This window comes from Chelonia mydas, chromosome 1 (genome assembly GCF_015237465.2).
Source record: "Chelonia mydas isolate rCheMyd1 chromosome 1, rCheMyd1.pri.v2, whole genome shotgun sequence".
Taxonomy (NCBI): Eukaryota; Metazoa; Chordata; order Testudines; family Cheloniidae; genus Chelonia; species Chelonia mydas.
Genome location: NC_057849.1, coordinates 128,928,040 through 128,950,133, shown reverse-complemented (window position 1 = coordinate 128,950,133; position 22,094 = coordinate 128,928,040). Strand labels below are relative to the sequence as shown.

At 39.3% G+C, this 22,094-nt stretch overlaps 1 protein-coding gene across 2 annotated transcripts in view; it reads left to right on the top strand.

The window, feature by feature from the left end:
• Positions 1-22,094, top strand: part of ANOS1 (anosmin 1) — a 175,900-nt gene that overhangs the window by 105,316 nt on the left and 48,490 nt on the right. For both annotated transcript variants that reach the window (XM_037899891.2, XM_037899902.2), the window contains exons 5-6: positions 4,691-4,875; positions 12,345-12,474. In XM_037899891.2, the coding sequence (XP_037755819.2) occupies positions 4,691-4,875; positions 12,345-12,474 (315 nt within the window). The remainder of the gene's footprint in view (positions 1-4,690; positions 4,876-12,344; positions 12,475-22,094) is intronic.

The following is a 22,094-nucleotide window of genomic DNA, read 5'->3' as shown; positions in this document are numbered from 1 at the left end:
CCTACGCTTCTATAATTCCCTCGTGGAATCCCTAACAAAGTGTCAGTGAATCACAGAGAGGAGGCCACAGTGAATCTGAATCATAAGCAGAACAAATTGGCCCGTCTGTGTAGAGTGTCACTTAACTTTACACAGATGAGAAGAACAATTTCAACAATGAAAGTATTTAAAGATAAACAGTTTAAATCACTTAAATCAGAGATAATCTTTGTTAATAAGAATCAAGCGGGTAGCACTACCAAGTACATAGTGAGAGATAATCCAACTGGAGAGCAAATGAGTGCTATATTCTGAATCAATGGCATTGATATCTTGCAGATAAAGCAGTTAGAAAATACTAAAAAATACATATAGGCAGTATTTCAATGCTTGAAGAAGCTGAGGAAACAAGTTCTATTAAAATGTTTTTACTTGCTTTGATTGGAGTATTGAAATTCGGAGAAGAAAGTTTTCCTCATCGTGCAATAATAAGGTATTATAACTTATGGAATGATTGGCTCTAAGAGTGATTCCAGAGTTTGATTTGTTAACAATAACTTTTGTTCACTTAAATATTCTTAAAGTGTGAATCTAACACTGAAAAGTAACTGTATAAAAGGTACTTTCTCACTCCACAGACTTGGTTTGTGTGTATATTAAAAGTAAATTCTCCTTACTTTAGTGAGAAAATAAGATTCTAGCAGTGTATACTTCTGTTAGCCCTGTCAAGGACATTATCAACAGAACTGGACCAAATCAAGCCCACACTACCCAAGTCTCTCTAGCTTGACTTTCTAAACCCAGACAGCGTTAGCAGTTAGAAAAATCTTTTGATTTACTTAACATAAATAAAACAAATTTGATCCGAAAGTTACCGAAGCACAGTAAACCTGGAACCCACAAAGGCACTGTATGTAAAGTGTTTTGGGATGACCTCCAATAAGAGCTTAATCCAGAGCTCATTGAAGTCAATGGAAAGACTTCTACTGGTTTCAATGGTCTGTGAATCAGGCCTTATATAATTATAAGACTTTAATACATTATTATAACATCACATATTAATGTGCAAAAGATTATTAAAAATGAATGATTTCATTAACTCATTCGTATTCTTTTTGATGCAAATGACCCAAAATTGGTGCTAAAGTAATACAGTATCTGTATTGCATGGGAGCAGAAGTTTACAGGATCAAACCTCAAATGTGACGTTATATAGTAAGTTTCATTGAGGACATTCAAATGTATTTCATAATTGGTGCGTGTGTGGAGCCGGGGGGGTGGGGTGGGTGAAATTAAAGGGCTGTATGTAGGGAAGCATACATAGGATATGATATGCTGAATGAATGCAAAAGGAGAAGTCTGGTCTAATTATATACTTGTAGCACTAACATTCTGCTCCAACATCTTATCAGTTATCTTCAGTAGGTATTTGCTTGGAAGCACACAGATGTGTTACACAGGAAGGGCAGAACCAATGCTCTTCTGCTTTCTCAGCTGACGAATTCAGATCATTAGCCCTTGAAATTGTCTTCCTACAACAAAGAACAAGATGGAGCTGGGCAGTCTTGCTTTTCATTTTCTCCAAGGGCAAATGACCTCCCTGCCACTAGGAAGAGCAAAATTGGCAAGCATGACTAAGATCTAGTGAACAAATCCAATACTCATGCTAATCTTTTTGACAGCACTCATAGCCAGAAAATGAACTCAGATTGAAACTAAAATAGTCTATGGGCTTGTCTGCATTATAGGTTATGTCAGTATAACTTATGTTGCTCAGGGGTGTGAATAAACCACCCTCCCTGAGCAAAGTAAGTTACATCGACCTAAGCACCAGAGTGGATGGTGCTGTATCGGCAGGAGAGCTTCTGCTGACGTAGCCACCACCTCTCATGGAGGTGGATTTATTATGCCAATGGGAGAGGACACTCTATGCCAATGGGAGAGCTTTCTTCAGTCATGCCACAGCAGCATAGCTGCATCCGTGCAACTGTGCTGCTGTAGCACTTCTAGTGTAGACTAGCTCTATGCAAGTTTCTATAATTTCACCGTTGATCAAGCTTTGGAGACTGGTAATACACAGAAATACATAGAAAAATCTAATGACAACTTTTAATTAATGTAATATGCTGACAGTTCAGGGCAACTGCAGCTGTATTTCCCCTCCATGGTCCAGCAAGGGCACCCACTTTTAGGCTTCTAGATCCCAGCTGTTACCTGTCTTAGGCAGAGACTCACGTCTCTCTCCCTCCTGACCAGGGTATTTCCAAGCCGTATATTTTCCTGCCCACACTGTGTTATTCCAAGCAAGCAAGACTGCCTGCATGGGCCAGCATCTGTACTTTGCTTAGTCTTCGAAGGCTTCTGAGCAGCATAATGGCCAGCAGTTGTAAGTTACCACACTGCCCTCTCTAAGCAAGAACATTTGTTCTTAAGATGAAAGCATTAGAGAGAACATTAGAAACAATAGAAGAACCTACACTCATGCTAAAAAACTTAAAAGGGATCACCCCAACTTTGGCTCTGGTAGATGCCAGTCCTTCCAACACTTCCCTGAAGATTGACCCTCCCCCACTTTGGACAGAAGATCTTGTCCATTTGCTGGATTAGAAAGAAGGCGCTGAGTTAGTTTAAACTCAGACTGTTTATCCAAAGGTCCATTTTTTTGTCTGTTGGTCTCTGGAGAATCCAGTCTGAACTGGTATATGCAAGCATCTCCAGGTGTTGGAGGTGAGTTAATTTGCCTAATCACCGCCCCCATTATTCTTAGTTCCTGCAGGGCTGTGGTCATTCTCCCACATGAAATTACATACAATCCCTAGCCCACAATGATACATAAACTTAATATCCATATATTTTGAACCCCTCCTCCCCAGCCCCCAGGTATTGGGTTACTCTTACATTTGAGTTAAAAGTATGCTTTCTTATGTCTGATGTTTATATATTGACTTTTTATGGCACGGATACATACATATTAGTTGAAAAACACCTTTGGTAACACATTTTCTGGACTCTGGTATTCCACATATAAAACAAGACATGGGCTGAATTCCTCACTGGAACACTGGATTTCGGAAGACTAATTTGTTCAAGAATGGTTAAAGGGACTGAGCATTTACATAATAAAAAGCACATTGAGTAGTGATTGCATTCACACATCTGGATATGAAACTGATGATGCTGGTTCCACAAAAGGATTTTAAAATGCACTTGTGCTATGCGTTAGTTGTTTGTGCTGCTAAGATCCATCTGCACACAATTACATACACCAGAGAGGTTGAGTTACTTCCAATCAAGTGAATCCAACTGACCCTAATGCAAAGCAGGTGGAAGATTTTTTTAACATGCAAATAGTAGGATTATTGTACATCATAATTAAAGAGGGATTTGAAAATGTAGACATATGAACTGCCATAGTTCATGATGCTCATTACATTAGATTATGACTTCTGGCTGTTGAATGATATCCAGGATTTAAACCTATGTGGTAACAGGATTCGAATGCTGAATTTTCCTCATGATGCTTTTAGGTTTCTTCAACACTACAATATTTGTCTTTATTTACTGTAGCAGATTATGTAATTGGGAAAGGTCTGTTTATAAAGCTCTGCAAAAGGCAGTTTGTTGATCTAAGGAAGTGAAGGAGTTGGAACAACTAAACCTCAGATATTCCTCATTTAAATCTTTGGTAAATAGAGACAAGTGGATCAAAATTCTGATAATTTATGTTTACACACTGGCAGTTTTGGATTTGCAAAGAAGACACAGATGCTTCCATTATACAGTAATATCAGTTATGGATATGGAGAGAAAAAAACATCTGAGACCTGATTTATATATGCTCTTTGAACCAAATTCTTCCCCCATTGATGGCAGTGGCAAAACTCTGACTACAATGGGACTAATGTTTGGCTGTTTTTACACCCCTCATTTGATACATGTCTAATGTAAAAGTATTGAACTCTTAATATTAAAACTATTTGTAATTTCTTGGAGTCATCTGTGTATGAATAGTTAGGGTAGAAGCATATTTAAATTACAATGTATGGCACCAATCCACACAGTGAACCCTGGCACCTGTGCAGAGCCTTATTAAAGACACAACATAATTAAAATACATAGGACAAAATTGATAGGAGGGTTTAAATGTCAACGCAGCAGTTTTATTTGTCATGATCTGAAGTAAGTGTGCCAGATACTGAAATAGATGAGTTCCAAAAGAGTATCCATAGAAATGCAACTAACAACTTGATTTGCTGATTGAATCAGCTCTAGAAAGTAATTCCTTCCCCCAGTCTGTTATAAATGTTGCAAAGAGGTGTTATAGTCATGATGACAAAACTGCAGAGAGAACATAATACTCCATAATAATGAGTGATTGCTGTAAACTTTTAAAAGGCAATTTCAGTAGATTGTAGTGTAGTGGTTGATAAAGGAAATAATGAAGTAGGGTGAGATTTTTCAAATGCACTCGGCATTAACTTTACTAACTTCAATATGAGTTTTACCATTGAGTTTAGTGGGAACAGAGTTAAGCTAACTCTGAACACTTTGGAAAATTCCACTCCTCATGCATGTTAAATCCCTTAACTTTTTTTCAGTCTGTCCAGCCATTTCCCTCTTAATTGTCCCACAACAGCCCCTACATTTGTTTCCACATACACACCCCATTTTGTAAACATCTTAACATTCTGTCTGTACGCTCCTATTTCAGGTGTTCCATTGAAACCCAGGAAAGAATTAAGATTCACAGAACTTCAGTCTGGACAACTGGAGGTTAAGTGGTCTTCAAAATTCAATATTTCAATTGAGCCTGTGATCTATGTGGTGCAGAGGAGATGGAATTATGGAATCCATCCCAGTGAGGATGATGCCACCAGCTGGCAAATGGTGGCACAGGTCAGTCATTTGTATAATAATCCCTAGCTCTTGTATAGCAATTTTATGAGTAGACCTCAAAGTGCTTTTACAAAAGAGATCAATACCATTAGTCCCATTTTACTGGTGCGGAGATGGAGGCACAGAGAGTTTAAGTGACTTGCCCATGGTCACCTAGCATGCTAGAGGCAAACTGGGAAGAGAAGCCAGGTTTCCTGAGTCCCATTGTAATTCTCTATGCACCGTAAGTCATGGTTTTCTGTCAAGTTTTTTTCATGGGAGAGTAACTTCATTTTCCTCAGCCATATTACCTGTAATATTAATATAATAATACCAAATGCTACAGTTTTAGCTCTTTATACTAGTGGAAGGTGACAAGGTGGTGAAAAAGCTGTTAGTATGAGTATACCAGCAAAGATGTAAAAACTTCTCCTAAAAAAACACTTTTCAATCTATATTTTCAAAAATGATGAGTAATTTTGGGTTGCTCAATATTTAAGTGTTCATCTTGAGATGCCCAACAGGCTTCTAATTTTCAGGGGGTGTATGGTCAGCATTGTCTAGAAATCCAATCCTTTTAAGATGTGTCAAGTTTGGCATTTAAAAACAAAGGTATCCAATCTCATGAGTCACTTTTGAAAATTCAGGCTTAGGTGCCAAATTTTGCCACTGAATGCATATGACAGACCCAGCCTGTTCTGAAATCAGCAGGGCCCATAAATAACATACAGTGATAGAGTTTGGGTCTAATCAAAACAGTAGAAAATTAGTTGGTATAAAAGCCAATTGTCTTTAAAAATAAAATAAAAAACAAAGTGGAAGAAAGAATAAAACATACATTTGTTGGTCTGCTTATTTTAAATTGTAGTTTCTCTGGCATTTACCTACCAGTTCAGCAAACTCTATGCTGTCATGCTCTTATTTCTTATAGCAATCCATACTGTATAAGTAAAATTCATATACAAGTGCTTTTTAATGAGAAGCAGCCGACAGAGAATAAATTTTCACTTAGTTCCTTCCCAGTTTCAGTCAGTTTCTTAACATGGTGACAGCCCGCCTGTATGGCAGAACTCCAGCAGTTTATCTTAACCGCTGCAGCCACATCCTTGCTGACAAGGAAAGCAAAACGTGGATGTTAAAAAGAGCTTTGAAATGTCTTTGCAGCAGGTAGCAAGGAGGGGAGAAAAAATAAAGTCCACAAAGTAGAGCCAGGCGTTTAAGTTCTGTAATGACCTGAGTTCATTCTCTATTGAGGTTACATACAAATAAGCTACATTAAAAGAACATTGGGCCTGTAAAGTCAAGCACCAAAAAATTAGTAAGTGCCAGAACGAACACTGCCTGTGCACATGCCACGATCACAGAGCCTTGCCCCGTATCCCAGGAGACGTCTATGGCAGAGAATAGAACCCAGCTTGTCTCAATCCCAGTATAGTACCTTAACAAAGCAACTTCCTTCCTCTTCTTACAGCTCTCAGCTTCATTTACTGTTATCTTGTAAAATGAATGACAGAGGGGTCCGGTAGAGCAAACAGTGTGTGAACTTGTCACTAAAGACTGTATCATATTGCGTATGAACGAGGGGATGGAATTAAGGTTGACTGGGCAACCTTAATTCTGCCATTTCCTAATTTTTGAGTGCTTGACTTTATACCATTAATGCTCTTTTAATGTAGTTTGTGATATGTAATGTCCTAGGTATGTGTGTGTATGTGGTTTCTCTTAACAGTCTCAAAAGACAGAAATTCCATGATGTGGAAACATATAGATCCTACCACTTCCACATACACAGAACGTAGAATTTTACTACTTGAACTAGAAGAGTAACTGATAGAGGATCACAGCCTATCATCACTATGTGGACCACACTGTACGTAGCTTGTGCAACTGTTTGCTAGGTCACAGTGGAATGTTGAGAGTCAGAATGCCTGGCTCTGGAGGTGAACATGGGCTAGTAGTTATAGAGAGCATAGCCAAGTACACAAATTTGACTCGTTTGTTCTGAAAGGCAATGTGGCTGAGTAGATGAGAGTGGGGTTTGTCATATTAGAGATAGGGTTGGATTCCTAATCCTACCTGAAGTGATTATATGCAGCCCTAGTCTTACTCTAGCTATAAAATGAAGGAATTATATTTGTCTGCCTCCTAAATTTGGGGTGTGAGGCCGTGATCAATAATCTGACGAAGTGACGAAGTGAACAGAGTTAAAAGAAAAGGAGTACTTGTGGCACCTTAGAGACTAACCAATTTATTTGAGCATGAGCTTTCGTTAGCTATAGCTCACTTCATCGGATGTAGCTCACGAAAGCTCATGCTCAAATAAATTGGTTAGTCTCTAAGGTGCCACAAGTACTCCTTTTCTTTTTGCGAATACAGACTAACACGGCTGCTACTCTGAAACCTGAACAGAGTTATTTACACGAGTCAGTGGAAAAGCTCAGAATTCATGGTTTCTTCCTGGCTCCCAGCCCAGCACGTCTTCCTCTAGTCGAAAGTTGTGGTGGGTGCTGCTGCTTGTTGAGGTATCCTTTCTGGAGCTCAGGCTTGATGGGGTGAGGAAGATATGCTCAATGCACATGGAAGGTCACTGAGGCCATAGCCAAGGATCCGGACCTGTGTGTGATTGTGGCAGTAAAATGTATTGGATAACTGCTTCCACATTATTACAAACAGTTTTACAATATTTCTTCTGGCTAATTAAAAATCTCTTTTCATGTTTTTTACTAGTGGACCAAGGGTAATGGAGGGTCTATCAGTTCTGAGCTATGTTTCTCTAGGGTTTGGGTTCCCCAACATTTGCTCTAGCCTGTTGTAGAAAGACTCAGCATGACAGTCAATTTGTATGTACTGTATCTTGTTCCCTTGTGTGTATTCTTAGTTTAATTTTGCAAAAGATAATTTTGTAAATGCAGGTTGTCTGCTTTTGCATATGGTTTTGTGTGATACTAATTTTTTTTAAAACTGCTCTTCAAAAAAAAAAAAGACATTTTGCAAACCATTAGCACACAATGTGCGTAACAAACAAACAAAAAACCAAAGTTGAATTACATTATTTAACATATGCAAATTGGTCATTGCACTAATGTAGAAGCTTTATTTTCTTTAATATTTTTAATATCTTTTCCCTAGTACCATTCTAAAACTGCCACAGTATAGTAGGACATATTTTTTGGAAAAATATATTTCAGATGTGTAGAAGATTGACACAATACACCAAAGTGACGCTCAGGGATCAATTACCATATAAAATATATTATACATAAATGTGTTAAGGTACCTTATACTACTCATTTTCACAACTTAACCACCTGCACTTAGGTATTGCAGAATAATACCATCTGAGCAGCAAACATGCTTTATAGGATAGACTCAGGGAGATCAGTCTAATTAGTTTTACAAAGAGAATGTTAAGGGGTGACAGCTCCAATATAATATAATAGCGTTAGGATCATTGTTGTTTGTTGGTCTCTCATATATACTGGCAGTGTTGCAGGTGTGTAATGAAGTTCAGCCAAACAGTATTTAATATTGTACGGCACACTATTTTATTTACCTAATATATAGGACATCTGGTAAAATGATGCTGAATATTATGATCTGGGCTCCAAACACAGTTAACATGATTTATTTTTTTTTTTTTTAAATGCAACTTACCATTAAATGGATATAAAATATCCCATAAGCATTTAACATTTTGTTAAAGTTTGTTGAAATGGTGAATGGTTGCTGAGTGGTTCAGTGGTTTAGTGCTCCAACATCACACCTCTCGAGCTCCAGTTACATGCACTGTATATAATTTGCAACAGACCACCTAATAGGAGTTTTGCCACTGAAACCAATGGGAAGAGGAGTAGGTCTGCGGTCAGGTCACAAATTGGAATGAGGTTGGCAGTCTCAGCCTAGACACAGTTTCTCTCTTTCTCATAATTAATACTAATTGTGCCATCACTGTGTAGTCTTTGTTTCCAACATTCCTAGGTTGGAATAGCAGGACTGTTACTGATCAGGGCCAGGAAGTCTTGGCTGAGAAACTGAGAAATTTTGTGTTATGTCTGCCTGTACTATGACTGTCTTGTTATGACCACTCAATTCACCAAAACGTTTAAAAAATAAACGGTATTTATTACGGTATTAATACTCAACAGTATTGCCACTAATGTATTACCTCTAGAGACACTGGTCCAATCTCTGATCCCAGTTACACCAGTGTAAATCTTGAATAACCCACTGATTTCCACTGATTGTAATCCACATCTCTTTCCTACTGTTACTGCCATTCCCTGTGCCACTATTTAGATTCTAAGTTTTTTGGGTCAGTAACTGCCTTTCTGTCTCCTGTGAAATAATGGCACACCTTTGGGCTCTATAAAATTAAGATATTAAAGGCTGGTTCAACTATGTTCGAGCCCTCAAGGTGCTCATTTGATTGAATAATTCAGTCCCTCTCTACATAATAAAGAAGCAGATCATGGAGGGACGAAGATGCATGGAGGAAGACTATGAAGGGAAAGGTCTGTAGCCCCCTCATAGGCTGCAGTAGTTAATAAGGGAGTCCTAGGTTTGTGCAGATGGAGGAAAAAGCTGGCAGCAGCAGCAGCTGGCTGGGCCTGGAGTGCACCACAACCACAGTAGCTTAAAACAGAGACTGGAGAGGCAAACAATAAGGCAAGAGAGGAGAGAAGACAGCTTGCTCCACACCCCCAACATCAAATATCTCAATTTCCCTGACCGTAGCCTCTTACCAGGTCTGGCTACAGGTAGACACCTTAAGTGCAGGCACCACCTGAAAACTTAAGTGATCAGTGATCTAAAAATAATTTTGCTGGATAGACAGAGCATCTCTCAAAAGTTCAGGCTGGCTCACTAGGCCTGGGACATTCACAGGTATCAGGAGTATCTATATGAGGCAGTGTGCAGCACAACTGGTTCATTTATTCCTTATATAGTATTGACATGAGGAATAAATATGTAATAATGGGCCCTTCATTCGAACAGAAAAAGGTATAATACCATCTAATGGCTGCAATTTAAAGCTAGACAAATTCAGACTGGAAATAAAGCATTCATTTTAAACAGTGAGTGTAGTTAACCACTAGGACAATTTACCAAGAGTCGTGGTGGATTCTCTATCACTGACAATTTTTAAATCAAGACTGAAAGTTTTTCTAAAAGATCTGCTCTAGAACACAGGTTTTCAAACTGTGGGGCATGCGGCAATCCCAGGCAGGACTGGGACAAGCCCTGCATGGTGGGACGGGAGCACCATCTGCACCCCCTGACTTACTCAGCGGGCCACCCAGCCTGTGGGTGTCAACATCTGCTGTGGCCGCACCTATTTCTGCTCCTGGCAGCATCCACACCCAGCTCTGGCTCCGTCCCCAGAGACCGTCACACGCACCTTCTTACACTCTGAAAACCCGAGTTGGGAAGGGAAGGTATTGTGTCTATTTTTATCTGGGTTGGCGGGGGGGGGGGGAGAGGGATGCAACTAAAAATTTTAACTCAAAGGGGGAGCTCGCCTCAAAAAGTTTGAAAACCGCTACTCTAGTAGTTATTTTGGGGGAAGTTATTTGGCCTGTGTTACACAGGAGCCCAGACCAGATGATCACAATGTTCCCCTCTGGCCTCGGAATCTATGAAGCTTGAGGAGACATGGAGCAAACAGACACAGACTTTACCTCCTCTGGGGCACTTGGTATCCCAGGTTTCACAGCAACTCAGCAATGGATCTGATACTGGGAAGATAGATTAATGGGAAATAGATCTTGTCAAACTAATTTTATACCCCTTTTTTTAAATTAGATTACAAGTTTGGTTGACAAAGGCAACAGTGTTGATGTAAGATTTCTACAAGGTATTTTATTTGACACCACACATTTTGATTAAGAAACTAGAATGATACAAATTCAAAAGAGCATGCATTAAGTGGATTAAAAACTGGCCAAATGATAGGTCTCAAAATGTGAATGTAAACAAGGAATCATCACTGAATGGGTGTGTTTCTAGGTGAATCTCATAGGGATCACTTCTTGGCCCTACACTCTTTAACATTTTTATCAATGACCTGGAAAAAAAACCCATAACAGAGTTTGCAGATAACACAAAGATTGGGGGAGCCGAGTGGTAAATAATGAAGAGGAGAGATCACTGACACAGAGCAATACATACTGTTTGGTAAGTTGGGTACAAGCAAACAATATGTGTTTCAGTACGGTCCAATGGAAACTTATAGATCTAGGCATAGAGAATGCAGGCCATACTTACATGGTGGGGGACTCAATCCAGGGAAAGAGTGACTCTGAAAGAGACTTGGATGTCATGGTTTGTGATCAGCTGAACATGAGCTTCCCGTGCTATACTGTGGCCAAAAGGACTAATGCAATCCTTGGATGAATAAATAGGGGAATCTTTAGTATGAATAGAGAGGTTATTTTACCCATGTATTTGGCACTGGTGTGACCGCTGCTGGAATACTGTGTCCAGTTCTGGTCTCTTCACTCTAACAGACAAAGATATAACAAGATCCAATGACTGGAAGTTGAAGCTAGACTTGAAATAAGGTGCAAGCTTTTTAAGAGTAAAGGTATATTTTAAGGGTAATTAATCATTTGAACAACTTATCAAGGGTTGTGGTGGGTACTCCATCATTGGAAATTTTTAAATCAAGATTGGATGTTTTTCTAAAGGATATGGTCTATTGAAACAAGAATTAATTCAAGGAATTTCTATGGTTTGTGTTATGCAGGAGGTCAGACTAGATAATTGCAATGGTCCCTTCTGACTTTATAATCTGTGATTCTGTGAAGATGCTCTTTAAAAATGGGTCCAGGATGCAGCCATATCCAGGATGGTTACAGTGGAGCCTCACTTTCAGGAACCAGGTGGATGGCCACATTTCCACACAGAGAGAAGGCTCTGCCTCCTATGCATTCCTAAGGATCTGTAGTGTTTTTGGATAGGCCTTAAAGTGTATTCTGCTGGAAACAAATCCTTGCTCTGTCTCTGCAAGGAGATCCTTATAGAGATTTCCTCCCCCTGAACTGATTTCCACAGTAATTATAATTGGAAAATATTTCCATCCAGTTCTCCTGAATGTATACAGGTGTAGGGGAGACCAGAATCTTGCCCACTTAAGTCACAAGTGAAAGTAAACTTTGTCACTTAAGCTGATTTTTTGAGGGATATTTTAAAAAAATAATAATAAAAATCCACACTGTTTTGTACAGTTTAGCATGGTCAGAAGCCTTTGGTAAGAATTGTAGATGTGTTGCAGTTCACGACTAAGGTGGGCTGCCAGAGTAATGTCCAGTAGTTGGAATCTGCCGGCACTTATGATTTCACAATTTTATGTGTACTTAAAACAATTTCTCCAGTGTCCCCAACCTCAAAAACCCTACTGAATAAGCTAGTGTATGTCAGAAGATGTGATACAGTAAGATTAACATTTCAGAATAAAAGGAGTCAGTGTGTTATGACATTTTTCCCACCAGACTACAGAAGAGAGAGTACAACTGTCTGACATAAGACCCAGCAGGTGGTACCAGTTCCGAGTGGCTGCCGTTAATGTGCATGGGACAAGAGGCTTCACAGCACCCAGTAAGCACTTCCGCTCCTCTAAAGGTTAGTATTCCTTTCCTCCATCTCACCCTCATCTTGGCTACACATGGAATGCAACCCAATCTTCTTAATGTTTTTGTTGTAGATTTTCAACGGGTGGGTTGTCTGCATTTAGTCATTAGCTTAAGGAATGGCCCAGGTTTGACTGAAGTTATTACATAGATTAAAGGTTAATGATGCCATTATTCTTTTATCTGCAAGGGGGTCTCAGAATTAATGAACATCCTTTCGGGTTCTTTCAACACTGCTAGTAAGAGAACTGAAGTTCTCCTGACCACATGATACTGAATGTCAAATATGAAAGAACTGACATCTCAACATATGCTGTTGCAAGTAGTCTCAATATTTGTTATTTTCATAGGGAATATATTCCTGCCATTTGCTGGACAGACAGTATCACATAATTTTGTTGGTTGTGTTCAAGCAATTATAGCACCAGTAATTTGACTTAGTTCTGCTTCTCTGTGCATGCCCTTCCACCTGCTAGCAGGGATCACAAAGCCTCTGGCACCATCAAAAACATAAATGTCAAGCAAACTTTTTACTCTGAAGAGGGAGAAGTGCTAGCAATTTCATGAACTCAAGTAGAGACTTTGTTGTTTCTATTTGCTTTTATATAGAAGGCACTCACGTGGTGATGCATGGCAGTATAAATCCCTAAGATAGACAGACTTTTTGTTCATTTTGGAAATAGGTGACACAAATCTTTAGTGATGTTTGATGCAGCACACTTCAAGAACCATATACTTTTCTATTTCTGTATGTCCTCTGAGCGTCAACATTCTGAAGGCGTCAGAACTCCAATGAAGAAGGTGGGGCAAATATTCAGCATGTTACATGGAGACATCATCAAGCAATTATGGTCACAGTAATTGGCTATTACTCAATGTCTCAGTGTAAATACTTTTTTATTACTTGCCACTTTGACACTCATTGTATACCACACAGGTAAACTGCTCAGTCCAGATCCTTCCTAGCCACAGCTCAGCAGCTTTCAGCAGACAACAGAAATGGCATCCCTTTCCCCCGTGAGCTAAAAGAGTAAATGTAGAGCTAACATGTTAAATGCATGAAGAGTTCCTGAACAGGTTTAGTTTCAGGGGTTGGAATAGAGCCTCTCTTCTGCATATGGTGGGCTAAACCTGATTAGAGAAATGAAGGGAAGAGGTGTGAGAACATTGAGGAATGGGGACAAGGAAAAGGAAGATGTCTCATCTGTGATGGTAACTTTGGTAGGAATAATGGAAATACAGACATGCTCTGAGGAATAGGAGAAAAAGCCTCCAGGAGGAGGAGAAATGGAATTTAAAAATTGGAATGAAAGATAGATGGAAGAATGAGGGTCAATTGAGAAAACGAGAGAGAGGATGTCATGCTTCCATTTACCCCCATTGACTAGTGTGGCTCTTGGCGATGTCACCCAAGCTGGAATTTGGCCCCTGGTCCAAAGTCAATAAGTATCAGCACTGGCTTATCCCAACACAACCTACTACAAACTCTCAATTGTTATACTATTTTCTGAAGATGAATTAACTTTAATTATGCATGCATCCGATGAAGTGAGCTGTAGCTCACGAAAACTTATGCTCAAATAAATTTGTTTGTTTCTAAGGTGCCACAAGTCCTCCTTAACTTTAATTGTAATTTTACAAAACACATTAGGAAGTTTAATAAAATGCTATGAAAAGGGGCAGTTAATTAATGTTCTTTTCTGACTCCCTTTAGAGTAAATGGGGCTTTTGCATGTGTAACTCATGCAGTGTTTTACCAATGGACTCTGGAGTGTTCTATATAACGTAAAGGTAGTTGTATAAAAGAAATAGCTGATATGGGCCATTGCTAATGTAGCTTTTAATTTTTGGACTCTGGTCTGGAATAAGTATAGCTTAATAAAGCCCAGCAGTGACCAACATGGTCACAGTTAACAAGGGCATGTACTATTGTTGGCAATTTTGGTAAATAAATCAGAGTGAAAGGGTATGAGGACTGAATGAATATGTTATTACTGCCTGTCAGGGTTGAGGCATATTGATAGTTTTCAAAGTCACTGCCCATCCTCACCATTCTGTGAATAAATAAGAGTTCATTTTCTAGTTCTGACACCTTTTGAGTTCACCCATAAGAAAGTTTAAATTAAAAAAATAACGAGAAGACGACTTTTTTCTGTTTTTCTTTTAGCATAAACTGCTATGTGTACTATAAGAGGAGATATGCTGTTGTGTTGGATACCTTGGATCTATAGATGTGCACAGAGTCTATTGTAATGAGGGCTATATATACCTAGACAGATGGATAAACAGACAATAGTCAAAAGTTCTCAATTAATTTAACTACTGGAGAAGTGATGTTGTTCATTATAACTATACGAAGGTCTTGATGCTTTGGAGGTGTCCCTTGTGTGATTGAACATCCACTAACATGAGACTAAGGCCAAGGTATACACTAGAAACTTTTGCCAGTATTACAGTGTTGTTTGTGTGTGTGTGTGTGTGTGTGTGTGTGTGTTTGTGTGTTTGCTTTTGTTTTTTTTTGCAACATTTCTATACCAGCAAATTTTCTTCATGCAGATGTAGTTATACGGGCATGAAAGTGCTGGTCTAGCTTATTTTACTTGCTGAACTGGTATAAATTATACTGGCACGGGCACTTTTTTGCTGGTATAACTGCATCTACATTAGGATTTTTCTGTGTGGCTATAGTTGTCCCAACAAATCTTTTTCAATGTAGACTAGGTCTAAAAGTCATGCCATCTCATCAAGGTGCAGATGTCTGTCAGTAGCAAACTACTAGTGGCCAGAACAGCAGTAACTTGTTCTGTGTTCTGAAGTAAATGGTTTTTTTCCCCCCTGGGGTAGCAAATGTAACATGTTGACTTTTCTCTGACTACATTCATGCTGCTTTACACCACACCTCAATTATTTGTTTGGATTTTGTTAGTCTGAGACAAATATTCTGTCTGGATGCAATTTGAAGCTGTAATTGTGTAGAGATGTAACATATTAACCATGAAGTTTTGGCTTTTGCATGGCATTTTCAGGCAGGACCTGTAGTAAGTTCTAACACGTTTCTTCACTCCATAGTGTGCTAGCCCCAGGAACATATGGCTCTAAATACCCACATGGAAAATGACCACATTTTAGATATTTGGAGCCTCCTATTTTCTGCAGCCTACACTTCTGCCCCTCCCCGGCGCTTGCATGTATAACCTACTACATGTACCTACTACATGTATGTACAAACCTCCTGGTTGGTTTGTTGGCAGAAAGAGCCCTAAGAATTCTATGACAAGGACAGCGAAAGCCTGGAGTACTTTTTACATTCTGTTGCAGAAGAAACTAAAATAATTGGCATCTTTATAGCAGCAAAAAGTATAATCAACCTTGTTCAAAAGGTTACTGTAACCCTCACAAGTAACTGTTTTCAAGGCTAAACGGCAGCCCTCAACAAAGAAATGTGAATTGTCATGCAAGCAGTAGAGAATAGTTAGCTGATCAACTCCATAGTCAAATTTATCTCTCTTCAGGAATTTATATAATTTTTCAGGGTTGCTGGCACTTTTTGTGGCTGTGACAACATCTGTGCCACATTCACAAGTCCAGTAAGATGAAACATGTCTAGAATGAAATAAATGTTACATAACCCTAGTGTTCAGTGGATTGGTTCAGCTATTGGGTATTTATTTTGAAATATTTGATGTCTCCCTCCATAAGAAAGACATATGTATAGGAACACTGTCATATATAATAATAGTACAAATACCACAATCAGTGACAGAATTAATCATCTTGTGCCACTAAGAAATAGTCCAATATTGAATTTGTTGGATGAGCTGAAGAAAAAAACAAAACCGTATAGTCTTTGGCTATAGGATTGCCCAGTCTCCTGACATCTTGTCTAAATCAGCCTAAATCAACCATGTATGTATGAAGTACCTGATAAGTATTAGTGGTTTTATAAGATTTATCAAGGACTAGATCTAGAGTTTCATTAAAGTCTCCAACTATAATAATAGGATGGAGGCCCATGTCATTTACACTCATGAAAATATTTGGGATCATCCTGCTTTGTCCTGTGGAGATTGGCAAAGATGATTTTAGAATTGCCAATTTCATCCATTAGAACAGCAAATCTGACCTCATGTCAGATATTATCCTCAGAATATTAATATTAAACTTTTGATGTATTAGTATGACAACAGCCTTAGCTTTAGAATAAAAGCAAACCAGAAACTGAGAAGCCTACCCAAGCTTTATTCAGTTTACAAGCTTCATGTTCTGTCAGATGTGTCTCCTGGAGCATAACAAAGGCAACATTCTCTTTTTTTAAGCATTAAGTATTTTTTTCCCCTCTTTGAAAGGGGTTATTAAAATCCTTTAAATTCCACGAGACACATTTAATTATCAGAGCCATCATTGTTAAAATATAGTGGGTAAAATATAAGGTCACTTTGTGAATAAATGAAATAGCAACATTTCCTGAGTGCCATATAGTTCTTGCGTAGCTGGGCAGCAAAAGTTATATAATCTAGGGGTAGGGTGTCACTTCCCAGTACCTATTCTACAAGAGTAGGAATGAAATTCCCTAGCATGGGACAGTAACAGGATGGTGGCAGAGAAATTAAATAAGTAAAATAACATGGAAAAGATAGTGGAGAGAGAAATACACATTAGTACTATACAATCAAAAAAGAAGAATCTGTGTAAACAGCCCCAAAACACACACTTGACACCCAGAGAGGGCTGCTGGATCAGGTGAAACTTGGAGATCTTCACAGCCCCTGGGGCCCCAAACATTAATATAGTAATCCCTTATTACCAATAGAATCTTGATACATTAGTCCATAAAGAAGCACCATCTAATAAAACAATGATTTTATATATATAAACTAATGAAATGATAAATTTTACATTGAAGTTCCTTTCCCATGAGTTAAGGCAATAGGAAGTAAATTGATAATAACCCTTTAACTCTTGAACTCCAGAGAGAAAGAAAAAACAAGAACTAACATCAATATCAACCAATGTCCATCAACATTTTTAGAGCAGCCATATAAGATCTCAGAGAGCAAAACATAAATTCTGTATAATCAGATCATTCCGTAGATGTCTCCTCTTGCAAGAAAAGAGCTTGCATTTTTCTGCCTCCTGAGGGGAACTGAATGATACTGTCTTCTCACCACTGTTAATATGGAGTGTTTTCATGTAATTAACAAAATACTTCAAGTCCATCTTCCTGGCCAATGGGTTTTTTTGGTTAAAAGCTGACCTCATTGCAACCACATCACAGGCATAATCATGAAAGAGCAGTATTTTAATTGCTGGTTCTCCCTATAACAGCTTCTTTTTTCTCTGGATTTCTGCAAGATAAGTCCCTTAGTGGTAAACTTCATGAACTTCACAATCAATGCTCTAGACTGACTTCCTGGAGCTGGCTTGGGGGCAAGGGTCTGGTGTGCCCCTTGTACATCAAACCAAAACTCTACTGGCAGATACAACAATTTAGTAGTTTAGGGACAAATTTGGAGGGTTTACTTGTCTATTCCCCCAGGGACACCTACAATCCTGATGTTACATCATTGTGAGTGGCTTTCTAGATCCAGTAGCTTGGTCTTAATGGTCCTGATATCATAACAGTTCTTCATAATCTGTAATTTGTTCTCTCTGAAATCATCTTTCACTTCAGAAATTCTGTGTTCTGCTTCACCCATCCTTCTGGTTACAGCTGTAGTGCACTCTGAATTTCAGTCATGGTGGCCTGTAGGGTGGAAAATGTAGATTTAATTTCAACAGTATCCATGGCCACCTGTTGTAGTATAGTTATCACCTGTGTTCCATCGGGCTCAGGCACCATCTTGTTTGTAGAAGGGAGGCAGGCGGATGTTCTCTTTCTTTCTTTCTTTCTTTCTTTCTTTCTTTCTTTCTTTCTTTCTTTCTTTCTTTGATGCTTTTGGATTTGGAGAAGATGATGTGGTGCTAGAGGGCACCTTGGGGGTCGCAATAGTTGGGTGCAATATTTCTTAAGGGCTTTAGGGGACCATGTTTGGGGATTCCCCGGGGGACACTTCAGAGTTCAAGCAAACTGCATCCACCTGAGTCGCAGTGCCCCCTGGTGTTCTCCATCTTCTTGTTCTTAAAAAACCAAACCAAACAACAACAAACTGCTTATTTCATGAAGCATTCCAATGATAATGACCCTAGACCAGGGGTTCCCAAACTTGGCTTGCAGATTGTTCAGGGTAAGCGCCGATGGGCTGCGAGACACTTTGTTTACCGGAGCGTCTGCAGGTACGGCCGCTTCCAGTGGCCGCGGTTCACCGTTCCCGGCCAATGGGAGCTGTGAGCGGCCATACCTACGCATGCTCAGGTAAGCAAAGTGTCTCACGGCCCGCCAGGGGCTTACCCTAATTAAGCTGCGAACCAAGTTTGGGAACCCCTGCTCTAGACCATTCTGAGTCTATTTGGTTTGATTTTTTTTAACACATTGTTGTCCCTGCTGCCTTTATATTGTAAGGATTTGAGGACAGGAACTTGGTAGTTTGGCACGAGCTCACTTATTTGTTTATAACACTATATAAATAAATATTTCGTATTACACTCAGATAATCAGTGACCTCATTGGAGAGAACAACAATCATAAAATATTCAGAATGTTACAAAGGAGCAGCTGTTTTTTGTGTGCTTGGTTTTTGTTTTTTTTTCCAGATAAAGAGTTCAAGTGTGGCCAATATGCATGGCTTTGCATTGGGAGTGGAGTGAAGCTGCACTGCCCCAGGGGGAACTCCTTAAGGGACTGTGCCACAGAAAGAAAAAAAAATCCCTCCCTGAGGTACTTGTCCGGGTGAGAGAATGCCCAGCTCTTTGGGACAAGGACCGTCATTTTGTACAGGACTTAGCACTGTGGGGTCCTGGTCCATGACTGGGGTGCTGCAGTACAAATAATAACATCAGAATGATGCTCCCCAGGAGAGCTGATTTAGAAATCTTGAACTTTTGACTTACTTTTTTTGCAAGCTTTTGCTCATTTGAGCAGCTAATATTTTCCAAAACAAAAGATTTTCGCAAATAAACAAAATCATAAACAAAAAAACAATCATTTTTTTCCCCTCACATGTTGACTGGTTCTACTCCCCAATCTGTGCTCTGGAATGGGAAGGAGGAGGGCTCCTTGGGAGGCAGCAGTCCCTGTGCTCCATTACTGTGTCTGTCTGGGGGCAGAAGATTGCAGAAAGCTACTTGTGCCCAACCCCAGCTCGTGTGGATGTTCAGTTACCTGCCTGAAAGGTGCTTGGTGCCAATGATATGACTTGTTAGTATGACACAGTATGAAATTCACTTATACAGAAGTAACAAAAGTGCATTTGGGTCAGTGTTTTGAGGCTCTAGTCGTGTAGTATTAACCTAATCCAGCTTTGTATATAATGGAGGTTTAGTCTCTCAAGAACAGGGTCTGCAGTTAACTGGAGGGATCAACATTAAACATTGTCATGTAATGCATTTATTTTTCAAGCCTATTCCTAGATTAATGTGCCATTTTCCTAAGCAAAAAGAGGCTATATAGGTCATCAAACACACACAAACAGCCAAAACACTCTCCCTCTGCTAGAGGCTTTTGTCTTCAGCATGAAGGCAGTTACTAGCATACACAGTATAAATTACCAAGAAAAAGGAAGCAGACAACATTGTTTTCACAGCACATTAGTACCATACTGGATGTGATTTCATGCATACATTACTGAGTGTTAGTAAAACCAGAACAGACACCCACTCCCAGCAATAAAACTCCTTCTGTTGCTCCTATGAGACCAATGATTTTTTTATACTGTTGCACAGCTGGTTTATGTGTGCCATTTCCAATGGGCAAAACGGATCCCTCAGCATATGCCTTGGAACTGTTTAATAGCTAGAAACTTGTCTGTGATGCAGCTTCAACAGTTTTGTAAAGACTTATAAGGTAAAATGTTTAAAAGACAGTGTTTGGTGATCCATTTTATATAATATGTGAAATGAAAAAAGATCCTAAATTAGAACCAAACTTGCTCTGATTATTACAAGTCAGAAGGAGAATTCCAAGTTCTAGTGTCCTTTTTACTCTATGGCATACAGTACAATTCATTTATTCATTATGCTCATTACACATTAAGCAGTTTCCAAGTTTTGACCAAGAAATGGTTGCATTTTGGTAATGGATTAAATGATCCCGCTGCATGGTTTATATGTATTGGTTTGTTAAGGTTGCAAAGTGCTTTTGGATGTAAGGTGGTTTTCAATATAGTAAAGATAATTAATATAGCAATACATTAATTTTTTTTAAAGTATCGAGGATATGGGGGAGGAGGTAGTTAAACAGCAAGGATTCCTCTTTTGGGGGATATGGGGACAAAGTTTTGCATGTGATGGCAGAGTAACCAGCAACACAGGAATTTAACTTATTTGGGGATACACAGGCCAGATATGGTGCAGAAAAATGCAGTATTTGCCCAATGTGCTGTGACGGTGACCTCAACCTTGACCTAATGAAGCTATCATTTCTTGGGGTGAGAAGTGATTTACTTGTCACGTTGCTTAGCCCAGAATTATTTCCAGATCGAGGACAGGTCTGTGTGTGCCAAATTGAAGTATATATGATTATTTTTTTTTACTTGAACTACAGTACTAACCACAAAGGAAAGCGTTGCAAACACTGATATCAGTGTTTCTGCAACCAAAAGATTTGATTGTACCCTCAGGTAAGCACATGCCTCTGCAACAACAACAGTAACAAAAATAAGCATTTGAGAAACTCCAGAACTGGAATTATAAAATAGTGTCATCTTCGAAAAAGGTATCAAGACAAAGTGCACCTAACTACTTTATATTTTAAGGTGATCAGTAAAAGGGGTTAATGAAGTGTAACTATAAGGTAACATGTAGGGTGACCATATGTCCCATTTTGACCGGGACATTCCCTTTTTTAAGCCCTGTCCTGGCCGTCCCAACTTTTTTGGCAAAACTGGGCATTTGTCCCACTTGCTCTTGCCAACTGATGATCAGTTGGCAAGAGCAAACTGGACAAATCCACAGTTTTGGCAAAAAAGTGGGATGTGATCCCTAGCAGGGCGCAGAGGAACTTTCAGGAGAAAGAGGGGGCAAGCAGCAATGCCAGCCCTGCGTGAGAGGGAGGGCTCAGGAGAGCGGCTGGGCTAGGCCAGGCCGGCCCCGCACAGGCAGATGGGGTGGGGGTCGGGTCAGTCCAGCACGTGGGGAAGAGAGGGGGGCTTTTTTACCCTTTGGGTAAAATATGATAACAGGTTATCATCGTAGTCACATTAATCAGTATTTTGTTTCTGTAGAACTCTGTAAGCTTTTTGCATTATTTTGGTACAAAATTTCTTTGCCACTAGCATTTGCCTTGATGTACAAACCATGATATGACTTGTCAGTGTCCGATAGAAACAACTTTTTCATTCAATAATGCAATAGTAAAAGAAAGAATATGAAAAAAGTGTTATCAGATAATTGGGGAACACATTATTAGGGAAGAACACTCTGGTGGGTTAATTACAATGTTCTGTATTTGATATTTAAGAAATTTCACATGACACTTTCTTTGTGTTCACAGTACACTATGTCTGGCTTATCCTCTAT